The sequence below is a fragment of the Oncorhynchus mykiss genome, chromosome 18, assembly GCF_013265735.2.
Source record: "Oncorhynchus mykiss isolate Arlee chromosome 18, USDA_OmykA_1.1, whole genome shotgun sequence".
NCBI lineage: Eukaryota > Metazoa > Chordata > Actinopteri > Salmoniformes > Salmonidae > Oncorhynchus > Oncorhynchus mykiss.
In genome coordinates, this window is record NC_048582.1 from 62,666,521 (window position 1) to 62,689,828 (window position 23,308).

The 23,308-nt window shown below is 45.5% G+C and overlaps 1 protein-coding gene across 4 annotated transcripts in view; it reads left to right on the plus strand.

Moving 5' to 3' along the window:
* LOC110496881 (focal adhesion kinase 1) overlaps positions 1-23,308 on the plus strand; it is a 235,348-nt gene that overhangs the window by 32,474 nt on the left and 179,566 nt on the right. For 2 of the 4 annotated variants that reach the window (XM_036953479.1, XM_036953481.1), the window contains exon 1: positions 22,680-23,013. The exons of the other annotated variants lie outside the window; for them this stretch is intronic. In XM_036953479.1, coding sequence (XP_036809374.1) covers positions 22,995-23,013 — 19 coding nt within the window. In that variant the 5' untranslated portion in view covers positions 22,680-22,994. Of the gene's footprint in view, positions 1-22,679; positions 23,014-23,308 lie in introns of those variants that run through there. 4 annotated transcript variants of the gene reach the window in all.

Sequence of the window (23,308 nt, forward strand, 5' to 3'; positions counted from 1 at the left end):
GTCCTCCACACCAGGACAGTGTACAACAGAAGGTCATCCACACCAGGACAGTGTTAAACAGAAGGTCCTCCACACCAGGACAGTGTACAACAGAAGGTCATCCACACCAGGACAGTGTACAACAGAAGGTCCTCCACACCAGGACAGTGTACAACAGAAGGTCCTCCACACCAGGACAGTGTACAACAGAAGGTCCTCCACACCAGGACAGTGTACAACAGAAGGTCATCCACACCAGGACAGTGTACAACAGAAGGTCATCCACACCAGGACAGTGTTAAACAGAAGGTCCTCCACACCAGGACAGTGTTAAACAGAAGGTCCTCCACACCAGGACAGTGTTAAACAGAAGGTCCTCCACACCAGGACAGTGTACAACAGAAGGTCCTCCACACCAGGACAGTGTACAACAGAAGGTCATCCACACCAGGACAGTGTACAACAGAAGGTCATCCACACCAGGACAGTGTTAAACAGAAGGTCCTCCACACCAGGACAGTGTTAAACAGAAGGTCCTCCACACCAGGACAGTGTTAAACAGAAGGTCCTCCACACCAGGACAGTGTACAACAGAAGGTCATCCACACCAGGACAGTGTTAAACAGAAGGTCATCCACACCAGGACAGTGTTAAACAGAAGGTCCTCCACACCAGGACAGTGTACAACAGAAGGTCATCCACACCAGGACAGTGTACAACAGAAGGTCCTCCACACCAGGACAGTGTACAACAGAAGGTCATCCACACCAGGACAGTGTACAACAGAAGGTCCTCCACACCAAAAATATAAAAAAGAATCGATAAAACCGTTAAAGTACCAGATGGATAAGCAGTATCGGTAAAAGTAGTAATACTGTTAAAATCTTAACGATACCCATCCCTAGTCATTGTCCGGTTGGAAAACAAATGATAGTCCTACTAAAGGCAAACCAGATGGGATGGCATATCGCTGCAGAACGCTGTGGTAGCCATGCTGGTTAAGTGTGCCTTGAATTCTAAATAAATCACTGACAGTGTCACCAGCAAAGCACCACTTCTTCTTATTGGTGTCTTTTAGGAGTGGTTTCTTTGCAGCAATTTGACCATGAAGGCCTGATTCACACAGTCTCTTCTGAACAGTTGATGTTGAGATGTGTCTGTTACTTGAACTCTGAAGCATTTATTTGGGCTGCAATTTCTGAGGCTGGTAACTCTAATGAACTTGTCCTCTGCAACAGATGTAACTCTGGGTCTTCCTTTCCTGTGGCGAGAGCCAGCTTCATCATAGCGCTTGATGGTTTTTGCAAATGCACTTGAATAAACTTTAAAAGTTCTTGAAATTTTCCAGATTGACTGACCTTAATTTCTTAAAGTAATGATGGACTGTTGTTTCTCTTTGCTTATTTGAGCTGTTCTTGCCATATTATGGACTTGGTATTTTACCAAATAGGGTCATCTTCTGTATACCCCCCCTACCTTGTCACAACACAACTGATAGGCTCAAATGCATCAAGGAAAGAAATTCCACAAATTCACTTTTAACAAGGCACACCTGTTAATTGAAATGCATTGCAGGTGACTACCTCATGAAGCTGGTTGAGAGAATGCCAAGAGTGTGCAAAGCTGTCATCAAGGCAAATGGTGGCTACTTTGAATCTCAAATATATACACTTTTTTTTGGTTACTACATGATTCCATATGTGTTAGTTCATAGCTTTGATGTCACTATTATTATTTAGAAAATAGTAAAAATAAAGAAAAACCCTGGAAGGAGTAGGTGTCCAAACTTTTGACTGGTACTGTAGGTCTGGTACACAGCGTCAGCCGCTGATTACGCTGCACTGAGTCCATGCAGGGCCCAGTGTCAGCCCCTGATTACGCTGCACTGAGTCCATGCAGGGCACAGTGTCAGCCCCTGATTACGCTGCACTGAGTCCATGCAGGGCACAGTGTCAGCCCCTGGTTACACTGCACTGAGTCCATGCAGGGCCCAGTGTCAGCCACTGATTACGCTGCACTGAGTCCATGCAGGGCACAGTGTCAGCCACTGGTTACGCTGCACTGAGTCCATGCAGGGCACAGTGTCAGCCCCTGATTACGCTGCACTGAGTCCATGCACGGCACAGTGTCAGCCCCTGGTTACGCTGCACTGAGTCCATGCAGGGCCCAGTGTCAGCCACTGATTACGCTGCACTGAGTCCATGCACGGCACAGTGTCAGCCCCTGATTACGCTGCACTGAGTCCATGCAGGGCACAGTGTCAGCCACTGATTACGCTGCACTGAGTCCATGCAGGGCCCAGTGTCAGCCACTGGTTACGCTGCACTGAGTCTATGCAGGGCCCAGTGTCAGCCACTGATTACGCTGCACTGAGTCCATGGTTAAGCTGGTTAAGCTGCATTGAGTCACAGAAATGAGCAGAACAGAAACAATAGCCTAGCTCACATTCCGTGACCCCCATGTCTGTGCTCCCTGAGTCACTGTGGACTGAATGTGTCTGTCTACTGAAAAACACACCTGGGTTTTTTGCTCCATTTTTCGTGATAGATGTTAGAATTTTTAAAAGCTCAGTTAAGCTGGGTTAAATGCTCAGCAGTTATAAAGGAATGGAAAAGTGGGGCCCTAGTCTCAATCCATTCAAGAGTTACAACACAGGTACTGTACAGTATTCTTGCCCACAACCTTACGAACAACACCCACTTTTCAGTTAGAAAAATATGATGGCAGTGGAGAGTGAGACTGACTCCCCCACTGCCACAAACAGGGCTCTGTTCATTTACCAGGGAATAACTGCAAATTCCATCCTGGTCAAGCAAGGATGGGTTTATTTAATGCCTTCCTCTCTCTGCCAATTCCTAAAACAAAGGCGCTCATTGGAGTCTGCTAGGCTAATCAGATGATGTAAACTCTCTCGCTCTCTCAGATCTGGATATCAGCTAATGTTTTTCTGGAAAGGACTACCGAGTTCTCAGAAGGAGAAGAAAGGAGGGAGGAGGAGAAGGGAGGAGATGATTTTAAAAGAAAACATTTGGAAAACAGCCATTGCCATGATGTCACAACTACAACAGGCTCAGGGTGAAATGTTCCTTGGTACAGATCTAGGATCAGCTTCCCCTCTCACAATCCTAACCTTTACCGTTATTGGGGGAAATGTATTAAAACTGACCCAAGATAAGCATCTGTACACACAACGGGAGCAGTGATGGAGGCCGTCAATGCTGCTTCTTCCCCCGGCAGACAAGTCATTTAGTCGCCTGTTAGATCCTGGGATAGATTTGTGCTGCAGAACTGCTTGCTAGGTTGTTGTGGTCACATGCAAGTTGTGTTAGTCAGAGAACACAGCAACAGCCTCTTTAACACTATGACAGGCTCATCTGACGCATGGCATAGCCAGCGTGCCCCAGTGTTGACCCGCAGCAGTAGTAGTAGCAGGGGCATTCCTTTGGGTTCAGAGTGGCTCTCTGTCTGGACAGCCTCCCAACTGTCTGCCACAGTGTTCAGTCACATTCACTGGGGCTCTGGCTCTGTGTTCCTCTCCCTCTCTGCCGTCTCCTGCCGAAGATTAAAAGATACCCTCAACCTTGGCCACTAGTGGGCGCCATGAACACACACACACACACACAGACTGAGTTTTAATAGGAGATGAGCCATTGGCAGAGAGGCAGATTAGGGATCACTCCAATCAGAGAGGAAGATCAGGGATCACACCAATCAGAGAGGCAGATCAGGGATACCTCCAATCAGACAGGCAGATCAGGGATCACTCAAATCAGAGAGGCAGATCAGGGATCAATCTGAGAGGGAGGGGTCTGTCTCCTTCAGTCATTCAGGCTGACAAGACGTTAGGCTGTCTGTCTCCTTCAGGCTGACAAGACGTTAGGCTGTCTGTCTCCTTCAGGCTGACAAGACGTTAGGCTGTCTCTCTCCTTCAGGCTGACAAGACGTTAGGCTGTCTGTCTCCTTCAGGCTGACAAGACGTTAGGCTGTCTGTCTCTCTCCTTCAGGCTGACAAGACGTTAGGCTGTCTGTCTCCTTCAGGCTGACAAGACGTTAGACTGTCTGTCTCCTTCAGGCTGACAAGATGTTAGGCTGTCTGTCTCTCTACTTCAGGCTGACAAGATGTTAGGCTGTCTGTCTCTCTCCTTCAGGCTGACAAGATGTTAGGCTGTCTGTCTCTCTCCTTCAGGCTGACAAGATGTTAGGCTGTCTGTCTCCTTCAGGCTGACAAGACGTTAGGCTGTCTGTCTCCTTCAGGCTGACAAGACATTAGGCTGTCTGTCTGTCTCTCCTTCAGGCTGACAAGACGTTAGGCTGTCTGTCTCCTTCAGGCTGACAAGACGTTAGGCTGTCTGTCTGTCTCTCCTTCAGGCTGGCAAGATGTTAGGCTGTCTGTCTGTCTCTCCTTCAGGCTGGCAAGACGTTAGGCTGTCTGTCTGTCTCTCCTTCAGGCTGACAAGACGTTAGGCTGTCTCTCCTTCAGGCTGACAAGATGTTAGACTGTATATATAGGAAGTAAACTATAGGAAGTAAACTCCGATTATTTTCAGCAAACTTAACGTGTAAACTTAACGTGTAAGTATTTGTATGAACATAAGATTCAACAACTGAGACATAAACTGAACAAGTTCCACAGACAAGTGACAAACAGAAATGGAATAATGTGTCCCTGAACAAAGGGGGGTCAAAATCAAAAGTAACAGTCAGTATCTGGTGTGGCCACCAGCTGCATTAAGTACTGCAGTGCATGTCCTCCTTATGGACTGCACCAGATTTGCCAGTTCTTGCTGTGAGATGTTACCCCACTCTTCCATCAAGGCACCTGCAAATTCCCGAACATTTCGGGGAAATGACCATAGCCCTTACCCTCCTATCCAACAGGTCCCAGACGTGCTCAATGGGATTGAGATCCGGGCTCTTCGCTGGCCAAGGCAGAACACTGACATTCCTGTCTTGCAGGAAATCATGCACAGAACGAGCAGTATGGCTGGTGGCATTGTCATGCTGGAGGGTCATGTCAGGATGAGCCTGCTGGAAGTGTACCACGTGGGAGGAGGATGTCTTCCCTGTAACGCACAGTGTTGATTGCCTGCAATGACAACAAGCTCAGTCCAATGATGCTGTGACACACCGCCCCAGACCATGACGGACCCTCCACCTCCAAATCAATCCCGCTTCAGAGTACAGACCTCGGTGTAACGCTCATTCCTTCGACGATAAATGCGAATCCAACCGTCAACCCGGTGAGACAAAACCGCAACTCGTCAGTGAAGACCACTTTTTGCCAGTCCTGTCTGGTCCAGTGACGGTGGGTTTGTACCCATAGGCGACGTTGTTGCCGGTGATGTCTGGTGAGGACCTGCCTTACAACAGGTCTAGAAGCCCTCAGTCCAGCCTCTCTCAGCCTATTGCGGACCGTCTGAGCACTGATGGAGGGATTGTGCGTTCCTGGTGTAACTCAGTTATTGCTGCCATCCTGTACCTGTCCCGCAGGTGTGATATTCGGATGTACCGATCCTGTGCATGTGTAGATACACGCGGTCTGCCACTGCGAGGATGATCAGCTGTCCGTCCTGTCTCCCTGTAGCGCTGTCTTAGGCGTCTCACAGTACGGACATTGCAATTTATTTCTGCAGTCCTCATGTCTCCTTGCCTAAGGCACATTCACACAGATGACCAGGGAGTCTGGGCATCTTTCTTTTGATGTTTTTCAGAGTCAGGCCTCTTTAGTGTCCTAGGTCATCTACAAGTCCATGCTAGGTAAAGCTCCGCCTTATCTCAGTTCACTGTTCACGATGGCAACACCCACCTGTAGCACGCGCTCCAGCAGGTGTATCTCACTGATCATCCCTAAAGCCAACACCTCATTTGGCCGCCTTTCGTTCCAGTACTCTGCTGCCTGTGACTGGAACGAACTACAAAAATCACTGAAGTTGGAGACTTTTATCTCCCTCACCAACTTCAAACATCTGCTATCTGAGCAGCTAACCGATCGCTGCAGCTGTACATAGTCTATCGGTAAATAGCCCACCCAATTTTACCTACCTCATCCCCATACTGTTTATATTTATTTACTTTTCTGCTCTTTTGCACACCAATATCTCTACCTGTACATGACCATCTGATCATTTATCACTCCAGTGTTAATCTGCATAATTGTAATTATTTGCCTACCTCATGCCTTTTGCACACAATGTATATAGACTTTATTAAAAAAATAAATAAAAAATCTACTGTGTTATTGACTTGTTAATTGTTTACTCCATGTGTAACTCTGTGTTGTCTGTTCACACTGCTATTTTGGCCAGGTCGCAGTTGCAAATGAGAACTTGTTCTCAACTAGCCTACCTGGTTAAATAAAGGTGAAATAAAAAATAAAATAAAATAGGAAGTATATGATGTTCAGATTGGTACTGTATATAGGAAGTATATGATGTTCAGACTGGTACTGTGTATAGGAAGTATATGATGTTCAGACTGGTACTGTGTATAGGAAGTATATGATGTTCTGACTGGTACTGTGTATAGGAAGTATATGATGTTCAGACTGGTACTGTGTATAGGAAGTATATGATGTTCAGATTGGTACTGTGTATAGGAAGTATATGATGTTCAGATTGGTACTGTGTATAGGAAAGCAGTTTCCCATTCATTCCTCAAAGAGAGCTTCCCCACGTTTGATCACACATCTTTGACTGCGTGTCTCCCTTTATGATATGATTTGAATGCAGACTGCGTGTCTCCCTTTATGATATGATTTGAAGCTTATGCTGCCAGTGGAGGGAGAAAAGTGTCATTCTGAGACTTGCAGCAAGCCATCATGATGCTTCTGCCTCCCTGTTTGACTTCCAAGGTAGCACCATTCACACAGCCAAGCACACACACACACACACACACACACACACACACACACACACAGCTGAGCAGCCAGCGCTCTGTGCTCGTGGACTCTTTGCGTTTGAAGTGGAAGTTGGAAGGTTTAGTCCCTGTCAGAAAGCAGCGTGAGTGTCTAACATCAAAGCTAGAGCCGCTTTCTCCGCTTAACACCAAACCCCTCTGCTGGCAGTGTGATAGTGGCGGGAGGGAGGGGAGGGGAGGGGAGGGAGGAGGGGAGGGCGGGGAGGGAGGAGGGGACGGAGGGGAGGGAGGGAGGGAGAAGGGGAGGGTGGGGAGGGAGGGAGGGAGGGCGGGGAGGGGAGGGAGGGGAGTGAAGGGAGGTAGGGAGGATATGCTCCCTCTGATATCTGCATTCTCACAGGAGCATACTGAGGAGAACTAACTGTGTTTTATGTGTGGGGTTTTTAGGTAACCAATCATCACAAGTTCCCTAGAAAAAAAGGCTTTGCATTACTTTTTATTATGAGCTGCAATTCTTAGCTGTTTTTTTTCTCCAACCTTTAACTAGGCAAGTCAGTTTAAGAACAAATTCTTATTTACATTGACGGTCTACCCCTGCAAAACCCTCCCCTAACCCGGACGACGCTGGGGCAATTGTGCGCCGCCCTATGGTACTCCCGATCACGGCCGGTTGTCGAACCAGGGTCTGTAGTGACGCCTCTATAGCACTGAGATGAAGTGCCTTAGACCGCAGCGCCACTCTGGAGCCTTGGAGGAGGAGTTTTTGCTGGTTTCCATTGTCTCACTTTTTTTTTAGTGTGTGAAATACTAGGAAAGCAGATGCAGGCGAGGGTATATTTGTTTTACGATGGGGTGAATGATGTCAGATGTGCCGTGTGGAGGTGTAAATGATTTTCCTCTGCTTACTTTAGAAACATTTCAACCGTAGCATGCAAGGTTTGGGGGGGGGGGGGGGGGGGGGGGATAGATGTTTCCTGTCAAGCATTTCCAAATTTAATTTTGAGAGAGTACACAAGGTGGTCATGTATTGGCACGTCTCGTGGTTAATGAAGTAATGTTGTTTCCATTATGAGTTCTGTCATATTATCTGTTTGCTTGACCCAAAACAGTATCTTTTTTTCTGTCTTGGGCTGTTGTTTCATTGGACACATCTTCACTGTATCCCAAATGGCAGCCTATTCTTGTCTGTATCCCAAATGGCAGCCTATTCCCTACATAGGGCACTACTTTTGACTGTAGACCTACGGGATATGTAACTAAGTAACTATATTAAAATCAATAACCTTGACAGATAATGAAACCATTGGCTTTCATGGACTTAATTGAGGTTTTTCACAAAAATCTAAGCAGATGAATCTTGTAGAAATTGCTTTAAATCTTTTACAGTAATGTTTCTAATTTATTCTGAATGTTAAACCACATTATGACTTGTTTGCCAGTGGAGTACAGTCGGTAATCCGTTTTAGGCCATTTTGGAAGGGTGGGGCAGTTTCCCCACGGTTTCCATTGATGCACGTACATAGTTTGCTCAAAGGTCAGGAAGTAGGGATGTTAACGGTTAACCGTTAATGGATTAGCAGCCGAAAATCCATTTGACCGGTCATTGCTTATTGGTCAATAGGTTAATTAGCATACTTTTGTGGAATTAAGTTGGCGCTCGTGTATTTCTGTTAGTCGTCATTAGGATTGCACATTTTGGGGAATATTCTGAGGTGGAAACTTTCTGTGGGAATTAATGGGAATATGGAAATTAACAGGCATATATGCAAATTCATATTAATACCATTTAAATGTAGATGTTTTTTTTGCATTTGATATATTTACCATATCATATGGAGACAGAAACATAAACCTTTTACCTTATCATGAGTATACATAACTACAAATGATTAAATCCTTCCAATAGAAATTAAAATAATAAATGTAGTTACGAATTGAACTTTAATTAAATGAGTTGACTCTTCACATGGGATGATTTCACTGGACATCAAAAGAAAGGGAATATTGAATGATCCATCACATCTCCCAAAAACATTTTCAACATACATCTGTAAAATGAAACTAGAAACTAAAGCTTTGGGTGTCTTCCATGTCTTCTCCCTGGACCTCCTCAATGTCCACCTCTTGAACATAAGACTCTGAGGCCTCATCTTCACTGTCACTTTCCAACCTTGTTGAGGATGGCTCGTTGTCAGGCTCAAAAAGCCACAAATTTGCCTGGATGGCCGCTAATTTTTCAACCCTTGTATTGGTCAGCCTATTGTGTGCTTTGGTGTGTGTGTGTTCCCAAACAAGGACCAGTTGCGCTCTGAGCTGGCTGATGTTGGTGAGATTTGGAGGATGATGGAGGCAACAGGGGAAAGAGATCCTCAGATCCACAAAGTCTCTGGCTGATGAGATATGTTTGCACGACTGCAATGTTGTATCTCCATCCCAAAGACCTTGCTTGGAAGTGTACTTCGCCAGACTGCCAAGAACCTTGCCCTCATCCAGGCCAAGGTGGCGAGACAAGTTAGTGATGACAAAATAGGCATTGTTGACCTCTTCACCAGACAGGATGCTCTTGTCAGCATACTTGGGGTCCAACATGTACACTGCAGTGTCTATGGGCTTCAGGCAGAAGTCTTCAGGCTTTTTGATACATTTCAGAACTGCAGTGTCCTCTGCTTAGAGCAACAGTGAAGTGGGCAGGGCAAGCAGAGTCTGAACATCAGACAGGATGGCATTGTTTCCCTCAATCAGTGCAATGGCTACTGCTATAGGTTTCAGGAGTTTCAGGCTGCTTACCACTCTCTCCCAAAATACATAATCCAGGAGGATCCTCTTGATGGGGCTGTCCATATCGGCAGACTGTGATATGGCCATTTCTTGGAGAGACTCCTTCCCATCCAGGTGACTGTCAAACATGATGACAACACCACCACAAAAGGATGTTTCTGGGCAGCTTCAATTTGGTACTCTTATTCTTCTCACTTTGCTTGGTGAGGTAAATTACTGCTATAACTTGATGACCCTTCACATACCTAACCATTTCCTTGGCTCTCTTGTAGAGTATATTGATTGTTTTCAGTGCAATGATGTCCTTGAGGAACAGAGTCGATGCATGAGCAGCACAGCCAATGGGTGTGATGTGAGGGTAGGACTCCTCCACTTTAGGCCAAGCAGCCTTCACGTTCGCAGCATTGTTTGTCACCAGTGCAAATACCTTCTGTGGTCCAAGGTAATTGATGACTGCCTTCAGCTCATCTGCAATGTAGAGACCGGTGTGCCTGTTGTCCCTTGTGTCTGTGCTCTTGAATACTAGTTGAGGGGTGGAGATGATGTAGTTAATTATTCCTTGCCCACGAACATTCGACCACCAATCAGAGATGATTGCAATACAGTCTGCTTTCTCTATGATTTGCTTGACCTTCACTTGAACTCTGTTGAACTCATCCAGCAAATGAGTAGATAAAGCATGTCTGGTTGGAGGGGTGAATGCTGGGCGAAGAACATTCAGAAATCTCTTCCAATACACATTGCCTGTTAGCATCAGAGGTGGACCAGTTGTATACTTAGCTCGAGCAAGACATTCATCAGCATTTCTCTGACTTCGTTCCTCCATTGAGTCCAAAAAACTTCTGATTCCAGGAGGACCATGAGCTGTTGCTATCGATAAGGTGTCTGATTCATCATTTTTACCTCGAATACAAGTAGAGGGACTTTTGTCAGAGGTTGCTTGTTGTGAGCACTGAGGGAACTTTATGCACTTGGCCAGATGATTCTGCATATTTTTTTGCATTCTTCACATATTATTTGGCACAGTATTATACACAGCTTTTCCCTCTACATTAGCTGCAGTGAAATGTCAGATAGTGCCCGTGACATTCTCCTGTAAAGATTAGAAAAAAACGAGTAAAAAAAACAAATACAATTCCATGTACAGATGAATAGTTAAGCAGTTAGATTAAACAACTCATTTGTAAGATAAATGTTTTAAAATGAAACATGTATGAAAACAGGTGAATTAACACTCCTCAGTTAGCAGGCTCAAGCAAGCTAAAACCCACATGGTAGCAAAAACTAACTAGCAGAAATTGTTAACAAGTTGGAAATTATTTAAACACACTTTGCCATAGGCTACTAGTTAACAGTTAAACAAAAAATAATGTATGTCATATAAAATATATTCACCCCACCCAGTATTGTAATCAAAACTTACCAGAAAGCATGTAGTCCTTGGCTCAGACAGTGTAGTAGTGTGGGCTCAATAGCATCTCATTAGTGTGCAATATATTGAGAATCAGCTGTGCATGTGATGGAAGTGTGACCTGCATATGTGATAGAAAAATAATCCCATGGAAAATTTCCCTGAAAAATTCTAAACATTTACGGGAAAGTTTCTCACCCTTTGCAACCCTAGTCGTCATGCATTTTTAAGTATCACGCGCACAGCATACAGAGTCAAATTTGAGGAGTGGAATAGCCTACCATATGTCAGGCTACTGGAATGAAGCCTGCTGTTGGAAGCCCTGTCATTGAGGAACAAATAGCAAGTCTAAATGCGATCGCGTGTTAAAAACGTTGGTGGCCACAAAGAAATAAGAGCTTTTTCAAATGTCTTCATCTCAGCTCGTAAAGCGCGCCTCCCATTCGCCATTCGGATGCATAGGCTATAGCCTGCCTACCATTGACTATCAGCACATCACCCACCACTGAGCTTGGGCAGTATAATTGTTTGAAACCTGAACGTTTTACTCTACTTCAAATGTCCTGCATGTCCTACCTCGATTCAAAGTAGCCTTGCAAAAATCCATCCATAGAAACATATAGGCAATTATTGTATAAAGACTTAAATCCATTCCTCATGCCATTAGTCTGCATTTCTCTCCTGTTCTATTGGTTTTTATATCATCTTTCTTTCATTGTCCAGAAGCCAAAGGCACAATCCTAGTCATATAAGCAAGCCATCATGGTAGTTGCTATTAGATTAGAATTTTCATCTCTGTTCTATGAAACCGCTCACATTAGGTTTGCTGTTTAGAACTGTGCTTTCCCCTAATTGCATTTCGGTTTAATGTTTGAAAATGATGTTATATTTTCTGCGTCATTACAGGAGTTTCATGTTCAATAATAGGTTATTGACTGTAAGACTGTAGGCTTGCTATTGTTGCATGTCTCCATTTAAGCTCTTAAAGAAACATTTCCGGTCCTTGTGTGCATGCATGGTATCAGAGAGGAAGAGGCGAAGCAAGAGGTATCACTTTCGCCAAAATAAGTCCAACGTGTTTATATGGGTTTATTTTGGGCCTAAGCTTGCCGCCTGTCTTTCCGCCTTTGGACGACTCCCATTGTTAGGGCGGAAACATAAGCATCTCGTCACTATATCTCTGATAGTATTTTCTGTTGGTTATGTCATTTTACTGTTTGGGAAATATGTAACAGTTTCTTGTCCAGTTAATTAGTCGGCAGCAAAATTGTCCGAAATTTGCACCCTCACCAGGAAGGCATCTTCCCCCAGCCAGCTCAGAGATAGAAGTCACAATCCAGCATGTGTCAGGTCTGCACACATGAACACGTCAGAGAGACGTTCTTTAGGTTAACTGATGATATGACTGGGTATCCAGACTCACTCGCACCCTGTTGCCAAATTCCATTGATTGATAGGTTTACTACACTCATTGTGTGCTCCCTCTCTGGCCTCCAGGTCACCAGGCTGTTCGTTATGGCGCACACCTGTCACCTGCGCGTCATCAGACTCACCTAGACTCCATTATCTCCCTGATTACCTTCCCTATATATGTCACTCCTTTTGTTTCCTTCCCCAGGCCTTCTGTTCCAGTGTCATATCTGTGTGTTGTTTGTGTTTCTCGTTTTGTATTTAGTTGCATTTGTTTATTATAACACTCACTCCCTGAACTTGCTTCCTGACTCTCAGTGCACTCGTTACACTCATGTAAAATGTCATTATTAATAATCACATTAACACAAGGACCACCATAGGCCAACGGCCACCAACGTTTGATTTTGTAAAAGTAAAAAATATACATAGAAAAAAACCTGTCCTGCTCTTTCCCTGACTTTTAAAAAATGTTTTTATTTTACTCCTCTTATTTGTCAGATTAAAAGAAAATAAATCACAAACAGAAGAGCCTTTGGACCTGTTTTTTTCACACATACTGTATTCCTAACTTAAAAACCTCTTAAAGGATCAGACCCTTTAAAAAAAATAAAAAAATTCACCTAAAATTACATACCCAAATCGAACTGTCTGTAGCTCAGGATCTGTGCAAGGTATGCATATACTTGATACCATTTGAAGTTTTTGGAAATGTGAAATTAGGAGAATATAACACATTAGATCTGGTAAAAGATAATACAAAGAAAAACTGTGTTTGAAATGCATCTTTGAAATGCAAGAGAAAGACCAAAATGTAATATTCCAGGTTAGGCGCAATTTAGATGTTGGCCACTAGATGGCAGCGGTGTATGTGCAAACTTTTAGACTGATTCAATGAACCATTGCTGTTCTGTTCAAAATGTTTTATCAAGACTGCCCAATATGCCTAATTGGTTTATTAATACATTTTCAAGTTCATAACTGTGCACTCTCCTCAAACAATAGCATGGTTTTCTTTCACTGTAATAGGAGAAATAATGACAAATGGATGAATGAGCAATAATTGTGCACCTTACTTCACAATTGAATTTAAATTAGGCCAAACTGAATGATGAGGGTGAAGAGGTTGATTTAATTTAGAACAACAATATTGTAAGAATGAGTTTGTTTTATGCCTATTTATCAGTGTTGGAGCTCATGTTAATAATTTGACTGGGCACGTTGCGGATTGATACCATTCTCTTTGACAAAGCTGTTACAGGACCTTTATTTGACATGGCAAGTCAGTTAAGAAGAAAATCTTATTTAAAATGACGGCCTACTCCGGCCAAACCCAGACGACGCTGGGCCAATTGTGCACTGCCCTATGGGACTCCCAATCATGGCTGGATGTGATACAGCCTGGATTCGAACCAGGCATCTTGCACTGAGATGCAGTGCCTTAGACCACTGCGCCACTCGGGAGCCTATTACTAATCACATTTATTGTAAGGGAAACAAAAACATGCTATGTGTTGCAGTAGGCCTTTAGAATAATGCAAAACATATCCTTGAATCTACAGTGCCTTGCGAAAGTATTCGGCCCCCTTGAACTTTGCGACCTTTTGCCACATTTCAGGCTTCAAACATAAAGATATAAAACTGTATTTTTTTGTGAAGAATCAACAACAAGTGGGACACAATCATGAAGTGGAACGACATTTATTGGATATTTCAAACTTTTTTAACAAATCAAAAACTGAAAAATTGGGCGTGCAAAATTATTCAGCCCCTTTACTTTCAGTGCAGCAAACTCTCTCCAGAAGTTCAGTGAGGATCTCTGAATGATCCAATGTTGACCTAAATGACTAATGATGATAAATACAATCCACCTGTGTGTAATCAAGTCTCCGTATAAATGCACCTGCACTGTGATCGTCTCAGAGGTCCGTTAAAAGCGCAGAGAGCATCATGAAGAACAAGGAACACACCAGGCAGGTCCGAGATACTGTTGTGAAGAAGTTTAAAGCCTGATTTGGATACAAAAAGATTTCCCAAGCTTTAAACATCCCAAGGAGCACTGTGCAAGCGATAATATTGAAATGGAAGGAGTATCAGACCACTGCAAATCTACCAAGACCTGGCCGTCCCTCTAAACTTTCAGCTCATACAAGGAGAAGACAAAACATAATGCAAAATCTACAATGGAATGGTTCAAAAATAAACATATCCAGGTGTTAGAATGGCCAAGTCAAAGTCCAGACCTGAATCCAATCGAGAATCTGTGGAAAGAACTGAAAACTGCTGTTCACAAATGCTCTCCATCCAACCTCACTGAGCTCGAGCTGTTTTGCAAGGAGGAATGGGAAAAAAATTCAGTCTCTCGATGTGCAAAACTGATAGAGACATACCCCAAGCGACTTACAGCTGTAATCGCAGCAAAAGGTGGCGCTACAAAGTATTAACTTAAGGGGGCTGAATAATTTTGCACGCCCAATTTTTTTGTTAAAAAAGTTTGAAATATCCAATAAATGTCGTTCCACTTCATGATTGTGTCCCACTTGTTGTTGATTCTTCACAAAAAAATACAGTTTTATATCTTTATGTTTGAAGCCTGAAATGTGGCAAAAGGTCGCAACGTTCAAGGGGGCCGAATACTTTCGCAAGGCACTGTATCCAACTTGATGAGCAGGAATTAGACGATGCCTGTCAGTCTGCACAGCCAGCCCATTGAAACTATACCAAAACTAATTTCACACATAAGAGTTAGCCTATAGACAAGATTACATTGACAATAATCTGATGAGTGACAATATTAGGGAAAGGAGCATCACTTTATCAAATCCTCCTTCAGAGTCACATGCAGGTAAAATCGTTTAGATTTCTATATAGTATCAGAAAGATCACATTCTGCTGTTTCTATGACCTTTGTCAGCTCTATTTTCAAATGTAACTTTTTCCAAGAATAACAGTGCTGTCCATGCATTCAGCACATGATCACTTGTGCGGCAGCATTGCTCTGGCTACTAAGCAAAAAACTAGTAACATAATAAACTTAACATTTTAAATATGCTATTCTGTCATCCATGGATGAATGGGTGACAGAAACCGGAATCATGTATAAACTGATAATGGTGCATGTGACTTCAGTGAAATTAATGATGAGGAGGTTCATTGAATTTGATTGATCTGAATGATAAGGATGATTTGAATATTAGAACAATAGTGTAATTATGATAAAGAATTGTGGGCGGTATCACAACTCAGGATCAGACCCAGATGCAGACACAGGAGGTAGATGGTTTGGTTCTCAGAATATTTATTATCACAAAGGGTAAGGCAAAATGGCAGGTCGAAGGCAAGCAGAGGTTCATAATCCAAGGCAGAGTCAACAAGGGACAGAATGGCAGACAGACAGTCAGGGCAGGCAGAAAGATCAGAACCGGGAAGACTAAACACGGGAGACAAAGGGCTGTTTTCCAAGAATAACCGTGCAAAGACAAAGGTTTAATCCTAGACACATGGAAAGTGGGATGTATACGGAGGGTACGGGGCAACAGAAGATGGAAAGCGGAGAGGCTAAGGACTTTAGAGATGGGAATGGACCAATTAAACAAGGACAAAATTTAAAAGACTCCACCCGGAGGGGCAGATCACAGGTGGACAGCCATACCCTCTGCCCGGGGAGCTGGGATCCCCCTCTTCCAGGTACGACAACAGCGGTGGACGAACATCTGGGCTGAGGGTATGCTGACCTCTTGCTCAGGGAAGAGCAGGGGTGGGTTACCCAAGGAACACTTGAAGCGTGAGAGTCCAGTGAGGGAGCTGGGAAGGGAGATGCGGGCATACTCCACCCACACGTTGCTGGCTCCAGGTGGTGGGGTTGGCAGAGATGAGGCAGCTAAGAGTAGTCTCCAGGTCCTGATTGGCTTGCTCTGATTGGCTGTTGGACTGGGTATGAAACCCGGAGGACAGGATGGCCGATGACCAAATAAGGGTGCAGAATGCCTTCCAGAAGCTGGACAAGAACTGAGACACCCCGATTGGAGACCATGTCGACCAGAAGTCCATGGATCTGGAAGACGTGCTGCACCATAAGCTGGGCCGTCTCCTTGGCTGAAGGTTACTTGGGAAGGGGGAATGAAATGTGCAGCTTTGGAAAACCTATCCACCACAGTAAGGATGGTGGTGTTGCCGTCTGACGGAGGGAGACCCGTGACAAAGTCCAGGGATATGTGGGACCAGGGGCAATGAGGAACAGGGAGTGGTTAAAGTAGGCCAGCCGGAGCTTGCCGCTGAGTCTTGTTCTGTGCGCAAACAGTGCAGGCTGTGACGAATGCGGAGATGTCCGTAACCTTGATGTGATGGCCACCAAAAACATTGGCGAATGAAAGCCAGGGTCCGACGGGAGCCAGGATGACAGGTGAGTTTAGAGGAATGGGCCCATTCCAGGAACGGGGACCGGGCTGAATCTGTGACAAAAACCCACTACGCCTTGCGGTCCCAGCTTTCAATACCTCAGACTAGTGTAGCTGCTAGACAGGAGGTAGGGTGGAGGGTCTCGAGGGTCAGATGGTGTAGCAGTGGAACTATACAGGCGGTAGAGTGCGTCAGGCTTCATTCAACATGTTGGGCCCAGAACGGTTGGCAAAAACAAAATTGAGTGAATAACAAAGCCCAACGAACCTGCCTTGAGTTGAGGCTCTTGGCGGTGCGAAGATATTCCAAATTCTTGTGGTCGGTCCGCTCTAAGAAAGGATTTTCTGCCCCTTCAAGCCAGTGCCTCCACTCCTCCAACGCCATCTTGACCACCAGAAGTTAGATTTCCCACATCATAGTTCCTCTCAGTGGAATTGAGACGATGGGAATGCGCAGGGATGCTGTTTTTGGTCCTGGCAAGAATGCTGGGACAGGACGGCCCCCACTCCAATGTCCGAAGCATCAACCTCCACCACAAACTGATGGGACAGGTGGTTGCCCCCTGGAGACGCTTGAAAGCCGTGGAGAGGAGTGGTAGCAGGTAATGATTTTTTACCGTTATGTCATTGAGGCCTCAGTAGTCGATACACGGAGCAGGGTTTTGTTCTTTTCCACAAAGAACAACCCTGCGCCGGCTGCTAGAGAGTCCTCAATGTATACCTCCATGGTCTTGGTCTCCGGGCCAGACAGGGAATAAAGCCAGGTGGTGTGGTGCCCGGGAGGAGGTCAATGGTGCAATCGTAGGGTCGATGCGAGAGATTTTGACCGGTCATCCCACAGCAGGATAGCGTGGAGAGGGGTATGAGTAATGGTAGTTTGGAGACTCCCTGTATTGCCCACCAGCATACCTGTACCTACTGATGAGCCTGGTCTTTTACTGGACAGGTGGCTATGTAATGTCCTGTAGTACCACAATACAGGCAACTGATGGAGCTCAGCCTGCTTAAATGTTCACTAGGAGAAAATCTAGCTCTGCCCAGTTGCATGGTCTCAGGAGGAGACGAGCTGCCAGTCCCCGAGGGGGCTCGGGTGATATCGAATTCTCTCGGGAATGCAGGTGTCGGGAACTTCCAGGGTTCTTCGGAGGCAAGGGAGAAACTGTGTACGAGCGAGTGTGGCTGACAACAGACAACCTCACCCTCCTGCGTTCCCGTAGGCGCCCATTGCTCCTTATAGTCAAGGCTATGGGGGAGTCGAGGTCCCTGGGTAACTCCCAGGCTGCGAGTTCATCTTTGATTCCCTCCGATAATCCATGAAGGAAGGTGTCGAACAGGGACTCCGGGTTCCAGGCACTCTCGGGGGCCAGCATGCGAAAGTCAACCGTGTAGTCTGCTTCACTGCGTGAGTCTTGACGCAGACAAAGTAGCTTCCGAGCAGCCTCTCTCCCAGACACCGGGGAATCGAACACCTTCCTTACATCCGCCACGAAATTCTCCAGACTGTCAAACGGCGGATTGTTGAGTGAGCGCCCTTCCAAACATCAGCGTTATGAGATACTCTATCTTCGGCCGATCCGAAGAAGGCTAGGCTGTAGCTCAAAGATGAGGGAGCACTGGGAGAGAAATGCTTGACAGGTTCCAGGATCTCCAGCATAGTGCTCCGGAGGAGGTAAGTGGGGTTCTCGGGAAGCCTGTGTAGGCTTGGGAGAAACATCGCTAGTAGCGAGTTACTGAGCGCCTGGGAGTTTTCCGTTGTGGCTTGCTACAGTAATTGGTTGAACATATGGTCATGTTGTTCCTCCAAGGTATGGAGTCTCTCCATAAGGTTCTGAAGTAGCTCCTTGTGTCTTCCAATGGGGGCTCCTTGCAGGGAGATGTTGTGGAGCTGGCCTGAGCGTTGTGGAGCTGGCCTGAGCGTTGTGGAGATGGCCTGAGTCTGCTGGGTTCAGTCATGGCCAGTTAGTACTATCACGACTCAATATAAGACCCAGATGCAAACACAGGAGGTAGATAGTTCGTTTCTCAGAATATTTATTATCACAAAGGGTAAGGCAAAAGGGCAGGTCGCGGGCAAGCAGAGGTTCGTAATCCAAGGCAGAGTCGAGGGACAGAACGGCAGGCAGGGTTAGGGCAGGCAGAAAGGTGTAAACCGGGAAGACAAGAAAACAAAATTAGTGCGAAGGCAACACATGGAAAACACTTTGGGATGAATACACAGGGGATAATGGGGGAAAATGGGGGGTGGAGACAATCACAAGACAGGTGAAACAGATCAGGGTGTCACAGGCGGTCTAATTCCTTTATTATGAAAGGCTGGAAATTGTACATAATTTCCCCTCTGAGAGTCAAATCAGACAATGAGGTCAACATACTACAATGTGTGTTGTTGTCAATGGCAAGCTGAACTAAACAAATGGACGCAGAATTTAGATGAGTTGGAGTCAGATGTAGGATCAGATATTGAGCTTGAAATCGACGTTGCTGATCTAGAGTCTTCATTTGATTCTGATGTTGACATCGAACCTCCACCTCCGATGCCTGAGCCTCGCCGCAGAAAAAACAAAACAGAGCCAACTACCACGGTGAGACAGGAGTCTGGGAGGAATGACGCTGTTTGGGTAGAGAAGAGTGATGAATGTATGTGACATGCAGATGTTGCATCACATCTGAGATTGTACTGTTGTTCATGAGCACAGAAAAGGAAACCGTACATGGGACATGTCTAAGGATGAACTCTAAGCAGTGAGGGCCCTCTTGCATGTTTGCGGTGCGTACGGTGGAAAGAACATGGATGTGGAGTCATTTTGGTCTGATCGGTGCAACGCAACCGCTTCAGAGAGATTATGCGACACCTGCGGCAGGTGCACACGAAACAAGGCCCATGAAAACCATGTGCAGTGCAATCGATCTGTTTGTGGGGCTTGCTCACACAAAGCCCCGAAGCTGTGCACTGACTGAGGACCCAAAGCATAAATGCTGTGGACCCAAAGCATTTAGGAATATAGCAAATAGTTTCACCTGTGACCGTGATGGTTATATTATTATTAATTTATTATTATTATTATCTTTTTCGTTTCTACTTTGTTAAAATAGTTTTTAACTCTACTAATGGAATCTACAAATAAAGTAGATCAAATGGATTACACTGTAGTGGTTTTATTGGAAGGGAAACGAAAATAAGCTATAGGTCAACATTTTTCCTAGGACTTTGTGGAATTATACAAAACATATATCTTATATTTCCACACATATTTCTTCATGCAATTAATCCTTTATAATAGTTGATGCATTATTTATCAAGCGTTTGGCGCCTATGTTTGCTGTACCTTGCGGGTTGATGCATATGCTGAAGGCGACGCCCAACATAGTTCTCTAACGGGTACTTCTAGGCATAAAGGTGGTGCTAGTGTTTATCTCCATGTAATATCACTGATTTGTAAGATTTATGGTCTGTCTATCAAGAACTTCCAATTCTACTCCAGCGGTTGTCTAATGTAGCGAATAAATAAAATACATTTCAATTATAACATGCTTTTAATTGAAAGACAATAGCAAAGTGCAAAGTATGTTGGCCAAATTCCATGTTGATATAGGTGTCTAGTTGCAATCAGTTTGGTTAGTTCTGGCTCAGACCTTGTCCTTTCCCCAGGGGTTAGTGTTTAGTGTGTAGTTGCAGTCAGTTTGGTTAGTTCTGGCTCAGACCTTGTCCTTTCCCCAGGGGTTAGTGTTTAGTGTGTAGTTGCAGTCAGTTTGGTTAGTTCTGGCTCAGACCTTGTCCTTTCCCCAGGGGTTAGTGTTCAGTGTGTAGTTGCAGTCAGTTTGGTTAGTTCTGGCTCAGACCTTGTCCTTTCCCCATGGGTTAGTGTGTAGTTGCAGTCAGTTTGGTTAGTTCTGGCTCAGCCCTTGTCCATTCCCCAGGGGTTAGTGTGTAGTTGCAGTCAGTTTGGTTAGTTCTGGCTCAGCCCTTGTCCATTCCCCAGGGTTTAGTGTGTAGTTGCAGTCAGTTTGGTTAGTTCTGGCTCAGCCCTTGTCCATTCCCCAGGGGTTAGGGTTTAGTGTGTAGTTGCAGTCAGTTTGGTTAGTTCTGGCTCAGCCCTTGTCCTTTCCCCAGGGGTTAGGGTTTAGTGTGTAGTTGCAGTCAGTTTGGTTAGTTCTGGCTCAGACCTTGTCCTTTCCCCAGGGGTTAGTGTGTAGTTGCAGTCAGTTTGGTTAGTTCTGGCTCAGACCTTGTCCTTTCCCCAGGGGTTAGTGTGTAGTTGCAGTCAGTTTGGTTAGTTCTGGCTCAGCCCTTGTCCATTCCCCAGGGGTTAGTGTGTAGTTGCAGTCAGTTTGGTTAGTTCTGGCTCAGCCCTTGTCCATTCCCCAGGGTTTAGTGTGTAGTTGCAGTCAGTTTGGTTAGTTCTGGCTCAGCCCTTGTCCATTCCCCAGGGTTTAGTGTGTAGTTGCAGTCAGTTTAGTTAGTTCTGGCTCAGCCCTTGTCCATTCCCCAGGGGTTAGGGTTTAGTGTGTAGTTGCAGTCAGTTTGGTTAGTTCTGGCTCAGCCCTTGTCCATTCCCCAGGGGTTAGGGTTTAGTGTGTAGTTGCAGTCAGTTTGGTTAGTTCTGGCTCAGCCCTTGTCCATTCCCCAGGGGTTAGGGTTTAGTGTCTAGTTGCAGTCAGTTTGGTTAGTTCTGGCTCAGACCTTGTCCTTTCCCCAGGGGTTAGTGTTTAGTGTGTAGTTGCAGTCAGTTTGGTTAGTTCTGGCTCAGCCCTTGTCCTTTACCCAGGGGTTAGGGTGACCTCTGGCCCTTAAATGAGCTTCCCATCAGTCACACAGTACACACACACCACAGCATAGCCACAGGAAGTAGGGGTGCTGAGGGTGCTGCAACAACCCCCTGGAAAATCTGAATTACAATAAAATGTTCAGATGCATATATATTATATACAGTTAAATACATATTTTTCAGTATTCACCCCCCCCCCCCCCCCCCCCCCTCTTCCATCCATCCCTATAGAGAGAGGAAATGGAAGAAAGCGAACAGAGGAAGCCGACACTAGTGAGATCTGTGTGTGACTGTCTACTGCAGGGGTGTCAAAGGGATTCAGCCCCTTGGGCTGCATTTGATCTTCAACAGGGTCCGGAGGGCCACACTGAAAATGTGTTATATTTCCTCTGTGTCAAAATGTGCAAGAAATAGTCCTCCATCTATCGTTTTGGGATTTTCGATGTTCCTTGACTGTCTAGATTTAATTTCAGTGATTTATTAGCAAGCTGGACACAGTCAAGAAACTGTATTCATGTAAATCCATTATTTATTTACTCAAACCACCCACGGCCAGATTGGGACCCCCTTGTGATGCCTCGGCAGTGTGATGGTAGATGCAGGAAGCTGGTTTTATGTGTCTCCCTGTCTGCTCTCTATTGAGGGCTAATGGCCATGCACTGTGATGGACGGCTATTGTTGGTGACATTTGATTTACTTTTCTGTTCGTCTTGCCCCCCCCCCTCCTCACTTCCTCCCTTTTCCCCCTTTCTCTCTCTCAATTCCTTCTATCTCTCTCTCTCACTCTGTTTCTCACCGTGCTTTCTTCCTTTACTTCTCTTTATCCCCTCCTGCTCTTCCCCCTCCCTCCTCCTCCTCCTGCTCTTCCCTCTTCCTCCTCTTCCTGCTCTTTCCCCTCCCTCCTCCTGTTCTTTCCCCCTCCCTGCTCCTGCTCTTCCCCCTCTCTCCTCCTGCTCCTCTCTCCTCCTGCTCTTCCCCCTCCCTGCTCCTGCTCTTTCCCCCTCCTAATCTTGCTCTTATCCCTTCCTCCTCTTGCTCTTTCCCCTCCCTCCTCTTCCTCCTGCTCTTCCCCCTCTCGCTTCCCCTACCTTCTCCGTCCGAGAGACAAAGACCCCAGCCGCCTCCTGTTTCCATCTCTCTCATCCCCCTCTCTCTGTCATTCGGAGGCAGTCCGTCCGTCGGCTGTGTGCGTACACTTGGCTCACACAAACACACACACTCTGTCTCTCCATAGTCTGAGAAGTAAGGCTACTGTGTTCTACATGGCAGGATATTGTCTTGGTTAAGGCCAGTAAAGGAGGTAGTGGATTGCATGTCTCCGAGGCAACACAGCTTTGTGTATTAATTAGATCCGTCCTTCCGGTCTCCTGGCTACTGGTTTGGCTTTTCTTCTTTTAAATGGAAGGACTATATCACGGTAAGGATGGCTTTTTTTGTCTTGCTGCTCTGTTCTCGCGTGGTGTAGGCTATGCTGCTACGGTTCGACCCTGCTCTGGTTTATGCTAGGCTAGCTTGCTGAATGGAACAGCGTTTACAGTAGTATTTTCCTGTCCCCTCTGCACTGGTGTGTGTGTGATATTTCTGAACTCCTGTTATCTGTGTTGCTCCTGTCTTGCTAATGGCAGCCAAGTCATAAGGCCACAGCATGTGGTCAGAAATGTATTACTTGGACAATTAGCAGAGTATTTAATTAGCTTCATTTTTAGATCCAT